The sequence below is a fragment of the Engystomops pustulosus genome, chromosome 3, assembly GCF_040894005.1.
Source record: "Engystomops pustulosus chromosome 3, aEngPut4.maternal, whole genome shotgun sequence".
In the NCBI taxonomy this organism is placed as follows: domain Eukaryota; kingdom Metazoa; phylum Chordata; class Amphibia; order Anura; family Leptodactylidae; genus Engystomops; species Engystomops pustulosus.
The window spans coordinates 13,422,499-13,446,349 of record NC_092413.1 but is presented as its reverse complement, the minus strand read 5'-3'; the positions used below and the strand labels follow the sequence as shown (position 1 = coordinate 13,446,349).

General features: G+C 41.5%; 1 protein-coding gene across 1 annotated transcript in view; it reads left to right on the top strand.

Moving 5' to 3' along the window:
• The window catches only part of LOC140120996 (mitochondrial amidoxime-reducing component 1-like), a 42,526-nt gene extending 40,826 nt beyond the window's left edge, over window positions 1-1,700 (top strand). Inside the window, exon 7 of the mRNA XM_072140094.1 lies at window positions 1,594-1,700. Coding sequence (XP_071996195.1) covers window positions 1,594-1,663 — 70 coding nt within the window. The 3' untranslated portion in view covers window positions 1,664-1,700. The remainder of the gene's footprint in view (window positions 1-1,593) is intronic.
• Window positions 1,701-23,851: the final 22,151 nt, after the last annotated feature.

Here is a 23,851-nt window from a genome sequence, read left to right as displayed (position 1 = left end):
CGTTGGCCAACATCACCATGGCTTGGTGGGAGGAGAACGTGATATACAGCCATGACAACCCGTTTTTGGGTTGCGTTCACTGGTATGGCAGGTACATCGACGATTTGCTCATTATTTGGAGCGGCGATGTGCCTGCCATACCGGTGTTCATTAACTACCTGAATGATAACCCATTCAACCTCCGTTTTACGTTTCACACAGATGATGTCCGAATTACATTTTTAGACCTGAATTTGGAGGGCATACCAGGCGACAAGATCCATACATCCAGTTACCGAAAGCCCACTGCGGGCAATACCATCCTACATGCGACCTCTCAACACCCACCACATACGATCAAGGCGATTCCGGTGGGCGAGTTAATTAGAAGTAAACGCAACTGTAGTACGAAGGACACATACACGAAAGAAAAGAGCAAAATACACGAGAGACTAAGGAAGAGGGGTTATCCGTCATGGACCCTAATTAGGGCTGAGAACAAAGTTGAGAAGAAAGACAGGCAGCATCTCCTAAGTCCCAATAAGGTAGACACAAGGAGCAAAAGGAAGAACAGTGATGATCATAAGGATCATAGAAATAATAATGAAATAAAAGCCGTTCTACCGACCCTAGTCTTTCAATATAGCCCCCAATTCAAAATGATTTCTGCAATCATCCAAAACAATATCCCCATACTAAAAACAGATCCTATTCTGAATAAGATCCTTTCACAGGGCCACAGAATAGTATCACGTAGAGGGAGAACTTTGGGTAATATTCTGTCGCCATCTCTGTTTGAATCGGGTACACGACCAGCACCTACCTGGTTAAAGTCCCAAGGTTTTTACAAATGCGGTGCCTCAAGATGTTCCACTTGCAAATACGCTCTAAACAAAAAGAAATCAGTCAGCAACAGTGCAGGGAATTGTGATTTTCCCATAAAGAGTTTTATCAATTGTAACACACATAATGTAATCTATGTCATCAAATGTTCCTCCTGTGATCTGATGTATGTGGGCCAAACCACTAGGAAATTCAAAATTAGATTTTATGAACATCTCTATGACATTCTTCACCCGGAGGGCCGCAACCTATCTGCCGCATCAAGACACTTTGTAAATACCCACGGGAGCAATATTACTAGCCTAACTACCTTTGCCATAGAAAGGGTACATATACCAAAAAGGGGAGGAAACCTGAATGACATTTTAACAAACCGAGAGGCATTCTGGATCTTTAATTTAAATACCCGTTCCCCATACGGTTTAAACCTAAAAAAAGAAATCATGTACCACTACTGTAAAAATTAAATAATTAAAAAATTAAAATATCAAAAAAATAAAAAACTAAAAATTAAAAACTTAATTACTTAATATGGCATTAATGAACCCCAAGATATCAACTTACCAGTTATACTGCTGCCATTCCACCCAGTTTTCTGTTTACTGTTTATTGTTTTATATGGAAACATTATACTCGCTGCAGGATCTTTTTTTCCCTACAGGAGGTTACCATGTTATTTATAACAGCAAACTATTTGGACATTTTAACATTATTTTGTATATATACCATGTGGTTTCCTTGTTTTTAACTGTTCTTTTGATTACTCCCCAGTATCCCCTCCGGCCCGGTTGCTGTCCCGCGACTGGACCGTTCCACTACGCAATGCGAAGACCATATCTAGGGCCCTCCGGAGCGCTACCGTCGCGGGATGGTGTCGGGGACGGCTCCAAAGAATAATATTTTTCAAAAAAATATCATCATTTCTCATGTATCCAGCTATGCATGTTGCAATACTGCTCTATTAATCGCATTGTCACCCTTGGAGATAACTTTTCCAGATATATTATTAGGACTTACCATGTCTTATACTATAGGGAGGGAGAATACTAAACTCCTCCCCCCTAACGCATGATCATGTATACACCGGAAATGATGTAATCACTAGGGGAGGGCTTTCCTCACCAGCGGGAGTTTTAAATGTGAGTCTGATTTTATACTTACTTATGCTTGTCATGATTAAGAGCGGGGTCTCCGCTCGAAACGCGTTGACGTAACCCATGCCTGGGCACTTTTACAACTGAGATGAAATATCTTTAATAAAGCTTGATGGAATTCGAAGAAGTTGGCTGGACCGTGATCTTTTTGTATAGGAAGTGCTGGTGGACAGGAAGTGCTGGTGGGCAGGAAGTGCTGGTGGGCAGGAAGTGCTGGTGGACAGGAAGTGATGGCAGTCAGAAAGTGATGGTGATGAATACCAACATAAGCATACAGGACCAAAACGTACTCAAAAACCGTATAGCCAATATACACAAAATAATGCAATATAAATCTTTATTAATACACATAAGGGCGATCAAAATGGACATTAAAAACAAACGTTAAAATCCACAAAAACAAACAACATGGTGGTGGTCAATCCATAGTGTACAACACCGAATGTCCAGATATATAACAATGTGACCGTATAAATAAATATGGGATAGGGCTGCGCAAAAAATGTACAAATATAATATCTACCTTAGGCTGCATTCACACGACCGCAAGGGGGACGTATATACGGCCGATATATGTCCCCCATAGACGGCTATGGGCGTGCGGCGCCCTACGGGAGTGGTACGGTGCCACACACGCGTGGCGCCCTACGGAAGCAGTACCCCGTGAAAATATAGGACATGTCCTATTTTTTCAGGGCATACGGCACCCTGCGCCATGTATCCCTATGGAGAGGGGCGGGGGTGAGCAGCGCTCTCCCCCTCCTCCTCTCCCCGCGCGCTGCCGTGTGCCCGCCGTGCTACAGTACAGCGGGCACCGGTCGCGTGAATCCAGCCTAACCCGGTATTACCACGAGTACCACGTACTTTGCAATCAGTGAATAAGCCCCAGATCACCACCACAGCACCCCGACATACGTTTCGCCGTCGCTTCCTCAAGGGGGTGTGATGGTGGTCAAGAATGTTGGTGGGTAGGAAGTGTTGAGGAGCAGTAAATGGTGGCGGGCAGGAAGTAGTGGGGAACAGGAAGTGCTGGTGGACAGGCAGTGGTAACGGCAAGTAGTGATGGTGGGCAGGAAATGGTGGGGGGCAGGTAGTGATGGTGAGCAAGAAGTGGTAAGAGCAGTAAGTGGTGGAGGGCAGGTAGTGATGGTGAGCAGGAAGTGTTGGTGGACAGGAAGTGGTAAGAGCCGTAAGTGGTCGGGGGCAGGTAGTGATGGTGGGCAGGAAATGGTGATGGCAGGTAGTTATGGTGGGCAGGAAATGGTAACGGCAGGTAGTTATGGTGGGCAGGAAGTGGTGGGGGTAGGTAGTGATGGTGGGCAGGTAGTGGTGGGGGTAGGTAGTGATGGTGGGCAGAAAGTGTTGGAAGGCAGGAAGTGGTAAGGACAGGTAGTTATGGTGAACAGGAAGTGGTGAGGTAGTGATGGTTGGAAGGTAGTAATGGTGGGCAGGAAGTGGTGGGGGCAGGAAGTGGTAACGGCAGGTAGATATGGTGGGCAGGAAGTGATGGGATAGGTAGTGATGGTGGGCAGGAAATGGTGGGGGTAGTGATGGTGGGCAGAAAGTGTTGGAAGGCAGGAAGTGATAAGGACAGGTAGTTATGGTGGGCAGGAAGTGGTGAGGTAGTGATGGTGGAAAGCTAGTGATGGTGGGCAGGAAGTGGTTGGGGGCCGGTAGTTATGGTGGGCAGGAAGTGGTAACGGCAGGTAGTTATAGTGGGCGGGAAGTGGTGGGGAGCAGGTAGTGATGGTGGGCAGGAAGTGCTGGCAGACAGGAAGTGATTGCATTGAAGTAATGGCTATGTCTAATTAGCTGTTACGGTGATGATCAGCAGTGATATAATTACTATATCCTGGGGGCTGATAAAGGGGGTCACACTGGAGACTGACTATATTGTCATAGCTAAGTAAAGGGGATTACGTGAAACCTAGAAAACCCCATGGAAACAGCTTTAGTTCCGGGTTCCAGTGTTCTTCAGTCTTCGGATCATGGGACCCGTAATGACCAGAATCCACTTTTTGGCCCTGTTTGGTCCAATGACTCTTCTGTACAGAAAATGGGGGGACATAAACATAAAATAAGGTGTTACTGAGTAAAAACATGGTCATGTAACAATAGAAATGAGGGCCCTGCTCCCGAGAGCTTACAGTCTATGAGGATGATGGGAGGACACAAGAGCTTACAGTCTATGAGGATGATGGGAGGACACAAGAGCTTACAGTCTATGAGGATGAGGAGGTGACACAAAAGCTTACAGTCTATGAGGATGAGGGAGGACATAAGAGCTTATAGTCTATGAGGATGAGGAGTGACACAAGAGCTTACAGTCTATGAGGATGAGGGGGTGACACAAGAGCTTACAGTCTATGAGGATGAGGGGGTGACACAAGAGCTTACAGTCTATGAGGATGAGGAGTGACACAAGAGCTTACAGTATATGAGGATGAGGGGGTAACACAAGAGCTTACAGTCTATGAGGATGAGGGGGTGACACAAGAGCTTACAGTCTATGAGGATGATGGGAGGACACAAGAGCTTATAGTCTATGAGGATGAGGGGGTAACACAAGAGCTTACAGTCTATGAGGATGAGGGGGTGACACAAGAGCTTACAGTCTATGAGAATGAGGGGATGACACAAGAGCTTACAATCTATGAGGATGAGGGGGTGACACAAGAGCTTACAGTTTATGAGGATGAGGGGGAGACACAAGAGCTTACAGTCTATGAGAATGAGGGGTGACACAAGAGCTTACAGTCTATGAGGATGAGTGGGTGACACAAGACCTTACAGTCTATGAGGATGAGGGGGTGACACAAGAGCTTACAGTCTATGAGGATGAGGGGGTGACACAAGAGCTTACAGTCTATGAGGATGAGGGAGTGACACAAGAGCTTACAGTCTATGAGAATGAGGGAGTGACACAAGAGCTTACAATCTATGAGGATGAGGGGGTGACACAAGAGCTTACAGTCTATGAGGGTGAGGGGGTGACACAAGAGCTTACAGTCAATTAGGATGATGAGGTGACACAAGAGCTTACAGTCTATGAGGATGAAGGGGGTGACACAAGAGCTTACAGTCTATGAGGATGAGGGAGTGACACAAGAGCTTACAGTCTATGAGGATGAGGGGGTGACACAAGAGCTTACAGTCTATGAGGATGAGGGGGTGACACAAGAGCTTACAGTCTATGAGGATGAGGGGGTGACACAAGAGCTTACAGTCTATGAGGATGAAGGGGTGACACAACATCTTACATTCTATGAGGATGAGGGGGACACACAAGAGCTTACAGTCTATAAGGATGAGGGGGTGACACAAGAGCTTACAGTCTATGAGGATGAGTGGGTGACACAAGAGCTTACAGTCTATGAGGATGAGGGGGTGACACAAGAGCTTACAGTCTATGAGGATGAGGGGGTGACACAAGAGCTTACAGTCTTTGAGGATGAGGGGGTGACACAAGAGCTTACAGTCTATGAGGATGAGGGGGTGACACAAGAGCTTACAGTCTATGAGGATGAGGGAGTGACACAAGAGCTTACAATCTATGAGGATGATGGGTGACACAAGAGCTTACAGTCTATGAGGATGAGGGAGTGACACAAGAGCTTACAATCTATGAGGATGAGGGGGTGACACAAGAGCTTACAGTCTATGAGGGTGAGGGGGTGACACAAGAGCTTACAGTCAATTAGGATGATGAGGTGACACAAGAGCTTACAGTCTATGAGGATGAGGGGGTGACACAAGAGCTTACAGTCTATGAGGATGAGGGGATGACACAAGAGCTTACAGTCTATGAGGATGAGGGGGTGACACAAGAGCTTACAGTCTATGAGGATGAGGGGATGACACAAGAGCTTACAGTCAATGAGGATGAGGGTTGACACAAGAGCTTACAGTCTATGAGGATGAGGGGGTGACACAAGAGCTTACAGTCTATGAGGATGAGGGGGTGACACAAGAGCTTACAGTCTATGAGGATGAGGGGGTGACACACGAGCTTACAATCTATGAGGATGATGGGTGACACAAGAGCTTACAGTCTATGAGGATGATGGGTGACACAAGAGCTTACAGTCTATGAGGATGAGGGGGACACAAGAGCTTACAGTCTATGAGGATCAATTAGTAAAGTGTAGTAAGACAATACATTCAGTCTTAGAAAGATTATGTTTCGGATAGAGATGATGTTAGAGACAGCAGAGATACAGTCACTAGTGGTGTGGAGTAAGTCAGTTGTGATGTTGCCGGCAGAGGTATATAGTTGGGTATCATCAGCATAAAGATGATACTGGAAACCAATTCTGCTGGTGGTTTGGCCACTGGGGGGCAGTATAGAGGTAATTCTTGGTAAACTCCTTTAATGAGTGCAAAATTTTGGAACTCTTCAGCTTTAGCTGGCCATTCCCTTTAAGCTCCTATATAGAAGCCTCTACCTGGTGCCTATCACTGTATGCAGTACATGTCAGCGCTGGTGCATTGCCCGGGGTGAACGCTGGGTCTGTGGTGTTTGCAATAGTAAATGGAGCGTTGCGAGCGGCAAAAGTTACGCCACTGTTCACACCAAATACACAGTTTGCTCGGCTCTTCCACTTTCACTCTATTAATTTCATTCATTATAGTCTCCCATACCATAAATACTATAGATCCCGTCTGGCCATAAAAACCCAGGAGAAAGGCGAAGAATAGAATCCCAGCTGTTAGCGCATCGGCACAAATTCCTGCTCTCCATCCAGCCGTTTCCGAAGCTCTCAGGGAAATCATGTTAACAGCTGCTGCGATTCATATTCATGGCTGTTTATATAAGGAGAGGACGTTTCCGAGCCAGAAGACTATTATAGTTATTGACTGTTTATAAAGGTTATCCAATGGAGCAATTTTTATCAGTGGTAATTGTTCCAATGATTTAAACTCCCTGTAAAACGGTAGGAGTCGACATTTGTGGGTTTTTTCGGGAATGTACAATACCCTTTTATATAACCCTATTACATACCATAAGGTTTCTCTCATTTAAAGGGGGTCCCCCGGCTCCAATATCCCCCCCGCATGTAAAAGCAGCAATGTGTAGAGCACTATATCAGATATCCAAATATATCTTTACTGCCTCCCAAAAATATGCCAATTTAGAGAAATGTAACATTTTCGATTTATGCAAATGAGGCACTAGGAGCACCGGGGGCGTGACTGTAAATGCTGTGCACATGTTTTCCTTCTTTCTGAAGCTTCTTTTTAGAGAAGGTGTTGGTTATTGTGTAACAAGATGGTCGTGGGCAGATTGAGTGTAAAATAATGGATGCACTTGCAGACCTAGCCCCACCCCTGGTGCAATGAGAGGCTAATTTGCATAAATATAAGAACTGAATTTTCTCTAAAATGACAAATCACTGAGAAACAATAAAGATGTGCATAGAAAGGTTGTTAAAAGTCCTACAAAATGCTGTTTTTACTTGAGGGGTGATTCTGAAGCGAATAACCTCCCTTTAAATGAGATACACCATACAGTCTGCTGTATTCCCTTTAAAGGGGCAATATTATAGTTTGGATAGGTAATACAATTTCCTAACTTCAAAGGCAAAAAAATCTGGTTATGTGATGGGCACCCAAGGTTTGTTAATATTGCAATATGGTTATCAACCATGACCTTGTGTGTTCATCACATGACCAGTCTGCACGTGTATCTACTGTAGGAATACCATGAAGAAGCCTATAAAGTAATTGCAAGTAGGGATCTTGTAAATTGTGACAAATAGTTACAAAAGGACCAATTACGAATGTGTGTCTGGTTCGGGTCTTTCAGATATTGAAGTACTGGGTAGCCAATAGGTGGCGCTACAGGGACAGTTCTCTATTTTATGAGTTAGAAATTATTTGCATAATGTTTCCCAGGGATCCTGGCCTGATGTTGATTTTTATCTGGATCTCCATAATGAAAATCCTTACTTCCTAGAAGAATGTCCACTACTAGCTACTATGCTGTCTTCCATACACTGTCCACAGAAAAGGAGCTGTGTAACTCTATCAGAAAGATCATATATGACATTACAGAGAGGTACTGATGGATATAAAGCAATTGAGGTGAGATAGAAACTTCCTAATATCTCCAGTAGCCTCTGTCTATACCGTTGCCTTGCTCCCATCTCACCCAGAAACATCAGAAAAATCATATAGGACATAACGAAGAAGTGCTGATGAAAATAAAGCACTTTGGGTGAGATAGAAACTTACTATTATCTCCAGCATCCTCTCTCTGTGCTTGTGCCTCTTCTCTCATTCTTAGAAGTATCAGCAGGATCATACAGGGCATTCTAGAGAAGTGCTACCCTGTGCTGGTGGTAATAAAGCACACGTGGTGAGATAGAAACTTACTATTATCTCCAGCATCCTCTCTCTGTGCTTGTGCCTCTTCTCTCATTCTTAGAAGTATCAGCAGGATCATACAGGACATTCTAGAGAAGTGCTTCCCTGTGCTGGTGGTAATAAAGCACTTGTGGTGAGATAGAAACTTTCTCACCCATATCACTCATTAGTAGGATCTTATATCATCAGTAGGATCATATAAAACATTATAGAGAAAGACCGTCCTGTACTGATGGGAATTACCGTAAGCACTTGGGATGAGATAGAAACTTCCTAATATTTCCAATAGTCTTTTCCTTTTCACTTGGAAGCATCAGCAGGATCAAACAGGACAATCTAGAGAAATACTGCCCTGTGCTGGTGCTAATAAAGCACTTGGGGTGAGATAGACATATCCTAATATCTCCAGTAGCCTCTGTTAGTGTGTCTCTCCTGTCTCACTCAGAAGCATCAGCAGGATCATGTAGGACATTACAGAGAAGTACTGATCTATACTGTTGAGAACAAAGCACTTGGGGTGAGATAGAAACTTACTTTAAGCTCCTACCATCTTTGTGAAGGGTTGTATGAACAAACTTCATAAAACCCTTACACCCTATTAGGGAATTGTGAGTTAATACAGGGGGCAGGTCCTCTGTTCAGAACCTTATTTGTAGGCCAGTCCATCTTTCTTGAAGTAGAGAGGTTATCAAGAGCGTCTCTCTCGCTGGAGGACCTGTCCTGTCCTGCATTACACAGACATCCCATTGATTTCAATTGGCCCTGTGCAATGCTTAACTTCCCCTGTGGTGGCGCTGCAGAAAAATTGATCCCTTATTACCAGGTTTCCTTATAGATTACAGCTAATTTCTGGTCTTTTCTATGTGATCAGATGAATGTCATAGGACCTTATAGAAAGTAGAGGTTGTCGAAAGTGGAGAACCCCTTTAAGCAGCAAGAAATCAATACAGGAAACAGTAACGATGGTGAGAAAAGTCCTCAAAATTTATGGAGGACCTGGAACCTTGAATATTATATGACTATAAGCAGCATAAACGAGCGGGGAGGATGATGACATATCCATGGCTCACGCGGCTCTGCTCAAGTAGTTACCTCCTGTTTTATGGGCGCAATCTCCAGGGTTTTCACATCCAAATTCCCGTCTGGTTCTACCATTTAACAAGAAGTATTACAGACCCTTCAAGAAACCTTTCATTTCTGGAGGTTGAAGTTTGTGGTGTAGAAATTATTTTGAGATAAATAAGTTATTTGGTGGAATTATGTATATTTTATATTGTAGTATGAATTGTCCATGGGTCGTACGCTGCTGCAGCGCCACCACAGGCCAAATCGAATATTATCGTTTCCAATTAAATCAGTGGGGTATCTCCCAGACTGTCGGGAAACATGATGCCAAGTGGGCAGGGCTTGTACAAATTTGCATAAAAGTGAACTTTGTAGATTTTAAAGTACTTTATAATGATACTGTACATTTCCAGATGAGCTTGTGCTTATCGACAGCAGCCAACCTGAACCTGAGACAAGGTACAATAGACTTCTGCATAGGCCCCCCCCCCTTACCTATACAAAATATATGTATACATGTATATACACTCACTCATGTTTATAAAATCACACACATATATAAACACACATTTATGCACATATACATACATCTATACACTTATACATAAAGTATATACAAATCAAATATGGTATATACATATGTGTACAGTATAAACACATATACACACATACAGCATATACCCACATACAAACTGTACCATATACTAACATACAGCATATACACACATACATAAAACATAGCTTATACACATGTACAGCATATACACATCACATATGTACACATACAGTATGTAGACATCACATATACACACATACATAAAACATAGTTTATACTTACATAACACATGTACACTTCACATAAACACACACACTTATATACAGAATATACACATCACATATACACACATGCAGCATGTAGACATGACATATACACACATACCACATGTATACATGACATATACACACATACATAAAACATAGTTCATACTTACATAACACATGTACACTTCATGTAAACTTCACATAAACACACACTTATACAGAATATACACATCACATATACACATGTACAGCATGTAGACATGACATATACACACATACCACATGTAGACATGACATACACACATACAGCATGTAGACATGACATATACACACATACATAAAACATAGTTTATGCTTGCATAACACATGTATACTTCACATAAACACACACTTATATACAGAATATACACATCACATATACACATGTACAGCATATACATATCACATATACACACATATACACACATCACATATACACACATGTATACATGACATATACACACATACATAAAACATAGTTCATACTTACATAACACATGTACACTTCATGTAAACTTCACATAAACACACACTTATACAGAATATACACATCACATATACACATGTACAGCATGTAGACATGACATATACACACATACCACATGTAGACATGACATATACACACATACAGCATGTAGACATGACATATACACACATACATAAAACATAGTTTATGCTTGCATAACACATGTATACTTCACATAAACACACACTTATATACAGAATATACACATCACATATACACATGTACAGCATATACACATCACATATACACACATATTCCTTTTTTTACACTAATATACACATGTATATACATGTCAGAGGCCACAGATCTGACTTTATGCAGCCCAGTAGCCGCCGACCCTATGGAGGAAGTAGATGGCAGGAAGTAGAAATGAGATTCTTGGTGCTGCCTTCCTGCTGTCCCCTCCTTACACTTCTCTGAGCTCCCGGATCAGCTGTGTGCTGTGAATGATGTCCCATTCATAGTATCCTGTACAATGTGCCTCATAATATGTATATAATGGGGCACATCCTCCATTCTTTGCAGTATTGCAGGTCGGGTGTCCGGGCCCCCTGACACTGCGGGCCCCATAGCAGCTGCTACGCCTGTTGTTATGCCTCTGATAGAGACATATGGTAAAAACAAATCACTGGCCTAGTTCCACATGTAGCAGAGGTGATATCGTGTTTTCTGCGCTGTTGGTGTGTTTACCTGCCCCCCCTCATAAAACTTTATACAACCCACCATCTGCACATTGCGTTATTAATTCCTGACACAAGTGAAGCTATTGACATAAAACAAAGCCAAAAACTTCACATAATAAAAGAAACGTAAGAGTTTCTCAGTGCGCGGCGATCCGGGGGCGCAGGCTCAGACAGCTCACGCGTTAATATTCATTCGATTTTATTTCCTTCTTCCCCAGGGATCACTTTGTGCCAAGAAACTTAAAGCATCAACTTCTGCATTTTTGTTTTATATTTTTAGTTCAAATAATAAGAAATTTCTCATAAAATTGAGAAATGTGATTTATGCTGGGAAATTTTTTGTTTTCCTTTCAGTTCATGTGATTCTGATTACAGGACGAGCCCATTGCCAGGAACTAATTGATGAAAATAAGTTCTGAGGCTTCAGACGTCGTGAGTAGGCCGGACATTGCTCTCACACCTCATCCTATGGACTGGGGCTGTAAGATAGACCTGGCGGCCATATTTGTGGGACTGAACATGATGTAGGGTCATGTACTTCCGATATCATAGTCATCTATGGCCGACATATATTCTGTAACATGTCTGAGGTAAAACTGTTCTAGTTGCCCATGGAAACCAATCAGAACTCAGCTTTAATGTTAATAACAGCTGTAGGAAAATGAAAGCTAAGCTCTGATTGGTTTCCATGGGCAACTAGAACAGTTTTACCTCCGACACTTCTGATAAATCTGCTCTGTGTATTGATGTACTGAACATATACCAACTGTATATATATACAGGACATCCCCTGGTTATACCAGCTGTACATATATCATTACATAGAGGAGATCCCCAGGTTATACTGGCTGTACATATATCATTATATACAGGAGATCCCCAGGTTATACCGGCTGTACATATATCACTATATACAGGAGATCCCCAGGTTATGCCGGCTGTACATATATCATTATATACAGGAGATCCCCAGGTTATACCGGCTGTACATATATCATTATATACAGGAGATCCCCAGGTTATACCGGCTGTACATATATCATTATATACAGGAGATCCCCAGGTTATACCGGCTGTACATATATCATTATATGCAGGAGATCCCCAGGTTATACTGGCTGTACATATATCATTATATACAGGAGATCCCCAGGTTATACCGGCTGTACATATATCATTATATACAGGAGATCCCCAGGTTATACTGGCTGTACATATATCATTATATACAGGAGATCCCCAGGTTATACCGGCTGTACATATATCATTATATACAGGAGATCCCCAGGTTATACCGGCTGTACATATATCATTATATACAGGAGATCCCCAGGTTATACCGGCTGTACATATATCATTATATACAGGAGATCCCCAGGTTATACCGGCTGTACATATATCATTATATACAGGAGATCCCCAGGTTATACCAGCTGTACATATATCATTATATACAGGAGATCCACAGGTTATATCGGCTGTACATATATCATTAAATACAGGAGATCCCCAGGTTATACCGGCTGTACATATATCATTATATAAAGGAGATCCCCAGGTTATACCAGCTGTACATATATCATTATATACAGGAGATCCCCAGGTTATACCGGCTGTACATATATCATTATATACAGGAGATCCCTAGGTTATACCAGCTGTACATATATCATAATATACAGGAGATCCCCAGGTTATACCGGCTGTACATATATCATTATATACAGGAGATCCCCAGGTTATACCGGCTGTACATATATCATTATATACAGGAGATCCCCAGGTTATACTGGCTGTACATATATCATTATATACAGGAGATCCCCAGGTTATACTGGCTGTACATATATCATTATATACAGGAGATCCCCAGGTTATACCAGCTGTACATATATCACTATATACAGGAGATCCCCAGGTTATACCGTCTGTACATATATCATTATATACAGGAGATCCCCAGGTTATACCAGCTGTACATATATCATTATATACAGGAGATCCCCAGGTCATACCGGCTGTACATATATCATTATATACAGGAGATCCCCAGGTTATACCAGCTGTGCATATATCATTATATACAGGAGATCCCCAGGTTATATCAGCTGTACATATATCATTATATACAGGAGATCCCCAGGTTATACCAGCTGTACATATATCACTATATACAGGGGATCCCCAGGTTATACCGGCTGTACATATATCATTATATACAGGGGATCCCCAGGATATACCGGCTGTACATATATCATTATATACAGGGGATCCCCAGGATATACCGGCTGTACATATATCATTATATACAGGAGATCCCCAGGTTATACTGGCTGTACATATATCATTACATACAGGAGATCCACATGTTATATCGGCTGTACATATATCATTAAATACAGGAGATCCCCAGGTTATTCCGGCTGTACATATATCATTATATACTGGAGATCCTCAGGTTATACCGGCTGTACATATATCATTATATAAAGGAGATCCCCAGGTTATACCAGCTGTACATATATCATTAAATACAGGAGATCCCCAGGTTATACCAGCTGTACATATATCATTATATACAGGAGATCCCCAGGTTATACCAGCTGTACATATATCATTACATAGAGGAGATCCCCAGGTTATACTGGCTGTACATATATCATTATATACAGGAGATCCCCAGGTTATACCGGCTGTACATATATCATTATATACAGGAGATCCCCAGGTTATACCGGCTGTACATATATCATTATATACAGGAGATCCCCAGGTTATACCGGCTGTACATATATCATTATATACAGGAGATCCCCAGGTTATACCGGCTGTACATATATCATTATATACAGGAGATCCCCAGGTTATACCGGCTGTACATATATCATTATATACAGGAGATCCCCAGGTTATACCGGCTGTACATATATCACTATATACAGGAGATCCCCAGGTTATACCGGCTGTACATATATCATTATATACAGGAGATCCCCAGGTTATACCGGCTGTACATATATCATTATATACAGGAGATCCCCAGGTTATACCAGCTGTACATATATCATTATATACAGGAGATCCCCAGGTTATACCGGCTGTACATATATCATTATATGCAGGAGATCCCCAGGTTATACTGGCTGTACATATATCATTATATACAGGAGATCCCCAGGTTATACCGGCTGTACATATATCATTATATACAGGAGATCCCCAGGTTATACTGGCTGTACATATATCATTATATACAGGAGATCCCCAGGTTATACCGGCTGTACATATATCATTATATACAGGAGATCCCCAGGTTATACCGGCTGTACATATATCATTATATACAGGAGATCGCCAGGTTATACCGGCTGTACATATATCATTATATACAGGAGATCCCCAGGTTATACCGGCTGTACATATATCATTATATACTGGAGATCCCCAGGTTATACCAGCTGTACATATATCATTATATACAGGAGATCCACAGGTTATATCGGCTGTACATATATCATTAAATACAGGAGATCCCCAGGTTATACCGGCTGTACATATATCATTATATAAAGGAGATCCCCAGGTTATACCAGCTGTACATATATCATTATATACAGGAGATCCCCAGGTTATACCGGCTGTACATATATCATTATATACAGGAGATCCCTAGGTTATACCAGCTGTACATATATCATAATATACAGGAGATCCCCAGGTTATACCGGCTGTACATATATCATTATATACAGGAGATCCCCAGGTTATACCGGCTGTACATATATCATTATATACAGGAGATCCCCAGGTTATACTGGCTGTACATATATCATTATATACAGGAGATCCCCAGGTTATACTGGCTGTACATATATCACTATATACAGGAGATCCCCAGGTTATACCGGCTGACATATATCATTATATACAGGAGATCCCCAGGTTATACCGGCTGTACATATATCATTATATACAGGAGATCCCCAGGTTATACCGGCTGTACATATATCATTATATACAGGAGATCCCCAGGTTATACCAGCTGTACATATATCACTATATACAGGAGATCTCCAGGATATACCGGCTGTACATATATCATTATATACAGGAGATCCCCAGGTTATACCGGCTGTACATATATCATTATATACAGGAGATCCCCAGGTTATACCAGCTGTACATATATCACTATATACAGGAGATCCCCAGGTTATACCGGCTGTACATATATCATTATATACAGGAGATCCCCAGGTTATACCAGCTGTACATATATCATTATATACAGGAGATCCCCAGGTCATACCGGCTGTACATATATCATTATATACAGGAGATCCCCAGGTTATACCAGCTGTGCATATATCATTATATACAGGAGATCCCCAGGTTATATCAGCTGTACATATATCATTATATACAGGAGATCCCCAGGTTATACCAGCTGTACATATATCACTATATACAGGGGATCCCCAGGTTATACCGGCTGTACATATATCATTATATACAGGGGATCCCCAGGATATACCGGCTGTACATATATCATTATATACAGGAGATCCCCAGGTTATACCAGCTGTACATATATCATTACATACAGGAGATCCACAGGTTATATCGGCTGTACATATATCATTAAATACAGGAGATCCCCAGGTTATTCCGGCTGTACATATATCATTATATACTGGAGATCCTCAGGTTATACCGGCTGTACATATATCATTATATAAAGGAGATCCCCAGGTTATACCAGCTGTACATATATCATTATATACAGGAGATCCCCAGGTTATAGCAGCTGTACATATATCATTACATACAGGAGATCCCCAGGTTATACCGGCTGTACATATATCATTATATACAGGAGATCCCCAGGTTATAGCGGCTGTACATATATCATTATATACAGGAGATCCCCAGGTTATATCAGCTGTACATATATAATTATATACAGGAGATCCCCAGGTTATACCGGCTGTACATATATCATTATATACAGGGGATCCCCAGGTTATACCGGCTTTAAATATATCATTATATACAGGAGATCCCCAAGTTATACCGGCTGTACATGTATCATTATATACAGGAGATCTCCAGGTTATACCAGCTGTAGACATATCATTATATGCAGGAGATCCCCAGGTTATACCAGCTGTACATATATCATTATATACAGGAGATCCCCAGGTTATACCGGCTGTACATATATCATTATATGCAGGAGATCCCCAGGTTATACTGGCTGTACATATATCATTATATACAGGAGATCCCCAGGTTATAGCAGCTGTACATATATCATTATATACAGGAGATCCCCAGGTTATACCAGCTGTACATATATCATTATATACAGGAGATGCCCAGGTTATACCAGCTGTACATATATCATTATATACAGGAGATCTCCAGGTTATACCGGCTGTACATATATCATTATATACAGGAGATCCCCAGGTTATACCAGCTGTACATATATCATTATATACAGGAGATCCCCAGGTTATACCGGCTGTACATATATCATTATGTACAGGAGATCCCCAGGTTATACCAGCTGTACATATATCATTATATACAGGGGATCCCCAGGTTATACCGGCTGTACATATATCATTATATACAGGAGATCCCCAGGTTATACCAGCTGTACATATATCATTATATACAGGAGATCCCCAGGTTATACCAGCTGTACATATATCATTATATACAGGAGATCCCCAGGTTATACCGGCTGTACATATATCATTATATACAGGAGATCCCCAGGTTATACCGGCTGTACATATATCATTATATACAGGAGATCCCCAGGTTATTCCGGCTGTACATATATCATTATATACAGGAGATCCCCAGGTTATACCAGCTGTACATATATCATTATATACAGGAGATCCCCAGGTTATACCGGCTGTACATATATCATTATATACAGGAGATCCCCAGGTTATACCAGCTGTACATATATCATTATATACAGGAGATCCCCAGGTTATACCGGCTGTATATATATCATTATATACAGGAGATCCCCAGGTTATACCGGCTGTACATATATCATTATATACAGGAGATCCCCAGGTTATACCGGCTGTACATATATCATTATATACAGGAGATCCCCAGGTTATACCAGCTGTACATATATCATTATATACAGGAGATTCGCAGGTTATACCAGCTGTACATATATCATTATATACAGGAGATCCACAGGTTATACCGGCTGTACCTATATCATTATATACAGGAGATCCGCAGGTTATACCGGCTGTACATATATCATTATATACAGGAGATCCCCAGGTTATACCGGCTGTACATATATCATTATATACAGGAGATCCCCAGGTTATACTGGCTGTACATATATCATTATATACAGGAGATCCCCAGGTTATACCAGCTGTACATATATCATTATATACTTGAGATCCCCAGGTTATACCAGATGTACATATATCATTACATACAGGAGATCCCCAGGTTATACCTGCTGTACATATATCATTATATACAGGAGATTCCCAGGTTATACCGGCTGTACCTATATCATTATATACAGGAGATCCCCAGGTTATACCGGCTGTACATATATCATTATATACAGGAGATCCGCAGGTTATACCAGCTGTACATATATCATTATATACAGGAGATCCCCAGGTTATACCGGCTGTACATATATCATTATATACAGGAGATCCCCAGGTTATACCGGCTGTACATATATCATTATATACAGGAGATCCCCAGGTTATACCAGCTGTGCATATATCATTATATACAGGAGATCCCCAGGTTATACCGGCTGTACCTATATCATTATATACAGGAGATCCGCAGGTTATACCGGCTGTACATATATCATTATATACAGGAGATCCCCAGGTTATACCGGCTGTACATATATCATTATATACAGGAGATCCCCAGGTTATACCAGCTGTACATATATCATTATATACAGGAGATCCCCAGGTTATACCGGCTGTATATATATCATTATATACAGGAGATCCCCAGGTTATACCGGCTGTACATATATCATTATATACAGGAGATCCCCAGGTTATACCGGCTGTACATATATCATTATATACAGGAGATCCCCAGGTTATACCGGCTGTACATATATCATTATATACAGGAGATCCCCAGGTATACCAGCTGTACATATATCATTATATACAGGAGATTCCCAGGTTATACCAGCTGTACATATATCATTATATACAGGAGATCCACAGGTTATACCGGCTGTACCTATATCATTATATACAGGAGATCCGCAGGTTATACCGGCTGTACCTATATCATTATATACAGGAGATCCGCAGGTTATACCAGCTGTACATATATCATTATATACAGGAGATCCCCAGGTTATACCGGCTGTACATATATCATTATATACAGGAGATCCCCAGGTTATTCCGGCTGTACATATATCATTATATACAGGAGATCCCCAGGTTATACCAGCTGTACATATATCATTATATACAGGAGATCCCCAGGTTATACCGGCTGTACATATATCATTATATACAGGAGATCCCCAGGTTATACCGGCTGTACATATATCATTATATACAGGAGATCCCCAGGTTATACCGGCTGTACATATATCATTATATACAGGAGATCCCCAGGTTATACCAGCTGTACATATATCATTATATACAGGAGATTCCCAGGTTATACCAGCTGTACATATATCATTATATACAGGAGATCCACAGGTTATGCCAGCTGTACATATATCATTATATACAGGAGATTCCCAGGTTATACCAGCTGTACATATATCATTATATACAGGAGATCCCCAGGTTATACCGGCTGTACATATATCATTATATACAGGAGATCCCCAGGTTATACCGGCTGTACCTATATCATTATATACAGGAGATCCGCAGGTTATACCGGCTGTACATATATCATTATATACAGGAGATCCCCAGGTTATACCGGCTGTACATATATCATTATATACAGGAGATCCCCAGGTTATACTGGCTGTACATATATCATTATATACAGGAGATCCCCAGGTTATACCAGCTGTACATATATCATTATATACTTGAGATCCCCAGGTTATACCAGATGTACATATATCATTACATACAGGAGATCCCCAGGTTATACCTGCTGTACATATATCATTATATACAGGAGATTCCCAGGTTATACCGGCTGTACCTATATCATTATATACAGGAGATCCGCAGGTTATACCGGCTGTACCTATATCATTATATACAGGAGATCCGCAGGTTATACCGGCTGTACATATATCATTATATACAGGAGATCCCCAGGTTATACCAGCTGTACATATATCATTATATACTTGAGATCCCCAGGTTATACCAGATGTACATATATCATTACATACAGGATATCCCCAGGTTATACCGGCTGTACATATATCATTATATACAGGAGATCCCCAGGTTATACCGGCTGTACATATATCATTATATACAAGAGATCCCCAGGTTATACCGGCTGTACATATATCATTATATACAGGAGATCCCCAGATTATACCGGCTGTACATATATCATTATATACAGGAGATCCCCAGGTTATACCGGCTGTACGTATATCATTATATACAGGAGATCCCCAGGTTATACCGGCTGTACATATATCATTATATACAGGAGATCCCCAGGTTATACCGGCTGTACATATATCATTATATACAGGAGATCCCCAGGTTATACCGGCTGTACATATATCATTATATACAGGAGATCCCCAGGTTATACCGCCTGTACATATATCATTATATACAGGAGATCCCCAGGTTATACCAGCTGTACATATATCATTATATACAGGAGATCCCCAGGTTATACCGGCTGTACATATATCATTATATACAGGAGATCCCCAGGTTATACCGGCTGTACATATATCATTATATACAGGAGATCCCCAGGTTATACCGGCTGTACATATATCATTATATACAGGAGATCCCCAGGTTATACCAGATGTACATATATCATTATATACAGGAGATCCCCAGGTTATACCGGCTGTACATATATCATTATATACAGGAGATCCCCAGGTTATACCGGCTGTACATATATCATTATATACAGGAGACCCCCAGGTTATACCAGCTGTACATATATCACTATATACAGGAGATCCCCAGGTTATACCGGCTGTACATATATCATTATATACAGGAGATCCCCAGGTTATACCGGCTGTACATATATCATTATATACAGGAGATCCCCAGGTTATACCATCTGTACATATATCATTATATACAGGAGATCCCTAGGTTATAGCAGCATGCCCCATATCACTATATATAGATAATATATGTTTAGTATATGGTAGAAGACCATTTTCAGTCTGATCGTCCCCCCCTCCCCTACAATCTGACCTTTCCAAGTGTGGTAACAACTTGATCCTTGTGTTATACAGAGTCCATTTGTCTCATTAGTCCCTCGGTCCCTGGAACAGCTGAGAATTGGAGCCATTATTGGAGATAATCTTCAAGAATTAGAATGTAAGGAATTGCAGGAATTAATTATGGTCATTAATGGCTATTCTGTCAATGTATTTATATCAATGGGGGGGGGGCGGGGGTGTTGTCGCTTTCCCTAATTATGTTGTGGTTGTATGTTATGGGCTAACACCAATTACCTTGGAATGAGAGCGGCATGAAACATTAGCCCGCATTAACATGGGCAGCGTGATTAAGGACGCGGCGGAATATGCGTGTAATGTATTGACGTCAGGTTAGACGTGAGCCCCCATTGTGGTTTCTATATCTGTAGTTTCCATTATACTGATGTGGACCCATGTCATACAACAAAAACTGTATCACACTGTGGCCAAGAACTGTGTATAATTTTGTGCTCATAAATAAAAAAAATTGTAACTTACCATGTAAAAAAATACATCTTACGCTATGCACCCGCATAAAAGACATGCCCCTACCTCTGTCCCTAAATAATGTGCCCCTGAAAAAATTATATCGACCACACTGTGATCCTGCATAAAAAATGTACCTCACTGTGCTCCTGAATATTACATTTACCACACTGTGCTCCTAAATAATACATTTACCACACTGTGCTCCTGAAATATTAATTACATTTACCACACTGTGCTCCTAAAAAATACATTTACCACACTGTGCTCCTAAATAATACATTTACTACACTGTGCTCCTGAAATATTACATTTACCACACTGTGCTCCTAAAAAATACATTTACCACACTGTGCTCCTAAATAATACATTTACCACACTGTGCTCCTGAAATATTACATTTACCACACTGTGCTCCTAAAAAATACATTTACCACACTGTGCTCCTAAAAAATACATTTACCACACTGTGTTCCTGAATATTACATTTACCACACTGTGCTCCTGAATATTACATTTACCACACTGTGGGCCACATGTATCACTCGTTTTTTCTGTTGTTTTTGCGCCTTTTCATTCAGGCACACCGTTTTTGCGCCATTTTTGCAACTAACAAAATAGCCGCGCAGCAAAAATAACCAGCTTTCCCTCATCTATCTTACAAATCCAGATGTTTTGCTGCACCTAATGATATTCATTACTTGCAACATTTTCATTTAGGCGCAAAAACGGGCGCAAAAACACTCCAGCCCGAAGGTGGCGTTAACTGAAAAGAAAGCACTGAGCCCCTTTGCAGAACAGCTCATTTCTAGCAGCAAAGCTCAGCTAGACACTAGAACATATAATACAGACATGAGATACTCTGCAGACACTAGTACAGATCATACAGACATGAGATACTCTGCAGACAGGAGCTGCAGACTCTATTTACAGTTCATCACCTTCTATTTACAAAACATTCTGCAGAATCCTGAGCTCAGAGGAAGAGAGGAGAGAACTTTGCAGAATGTTGCAGATACTACAGACAAGTGTCCCCCATGTAATTCTGCACAGTATCACCAGTGTGTCTGAGGGGGATACTGTGCAGAATTACAGGGGTGCAGCAGGAGACCAGCACTGGGGGATCCCTTCCAGGAGAAGCCCCTGCTGAGGAGGTCACTGGGTGCAGGGTGTCACACACCTGGGTGCTGCTGTGAGTGTTATCTTCATTCTGGGCTGTGGGAGAAGCAGAGAGGAGCTTGTAGCAGGATCACATGTAAGTGCCTGAATCTAACATTGCGCCTTAACTGCGACAAAATTGCGCCTAAACTGTGTTAAAGTAAAGTGATTAATAAGAGGCAGGAAATTAACTTATCACAGATGGTTGTAGCTGTGTTCCTGAATATTACATTTACCACACTGTGCTCCTGAATATTACATTTACCACACTGTGCTCCTAAATAATACATTTACCACACTGTGCTCCTGAATATTAGATTTACCATACTGTGCTCCTGAATATTACATTTACCACACTGTGCTCCTAAATATTACATTTACCACACTGTATTGCTGGATAAAAAACATAAAATAAAACATTGCTAAATGCGCCAGTTCTATCAGGAGGCTGATAAAAACCCAGCGGGCGGCAGGGAAGCAAGATAATTGCGCCATAGCCCACGTCCATTCAGGAGCACAGTTGCAGGGCAGCAACACTCCACACCAGCCTACTTCACGGCAGCTCCACCTCCCCGCCCAGTCGGCGTAGAGGGCAGAGAAGTTGCAATTCCCAGCAGTGCAATGGATCTAAATCACAGCTTGTACTCCTGTACTCAGCCTCAGCATCTATTTATTAATATTAAGCAAAGCAGCACCCCTATTCATTCATATTATTGTGCTCCACTAGTTTATATACTATCCTGCAGGAGCTTTATATATGTACTGTCCAGATGGAGTCCCCTTATATATGCACTGTCCAACAGGGGACCCATTATATACTGGTCAGCAGCTTCCCCCCCCCCCTATATATGTACTGGTCAGCTGCCCCCCTCTTAATATGTACTGTCAAGCAGGAGCCCCCTTATATATTTAGTGTCCTACAGCCCCCCTTATTTATGTACAGTCCATCAGCCCCCCCCCCCCTTGATATGTACTGTCAAGAAGGAGCCCCCTTATATATGTAGTGTCCAGCAGCCCCGCCTTTTATATGTACTGTCAAGCAGTAGCCTCCTTATTTATGTGGTGCCCAGCAGACCCCCCTATATATGTACTATCAAGCAGGAGCCCTCTTATACAGGTAGTGTCCAGCAGCCCCCCCCCCTTTATATGTACTGTTAAGCAGAAGCCTCCTTATATATGTAGTCTCTAGAAGCCCCCCTTAAATATGTACAGTCCCGCAGTACCCTCTTAATATGTACTGTCAAGCAGGAGCCCCCATTTACAGTATATGTAGTGT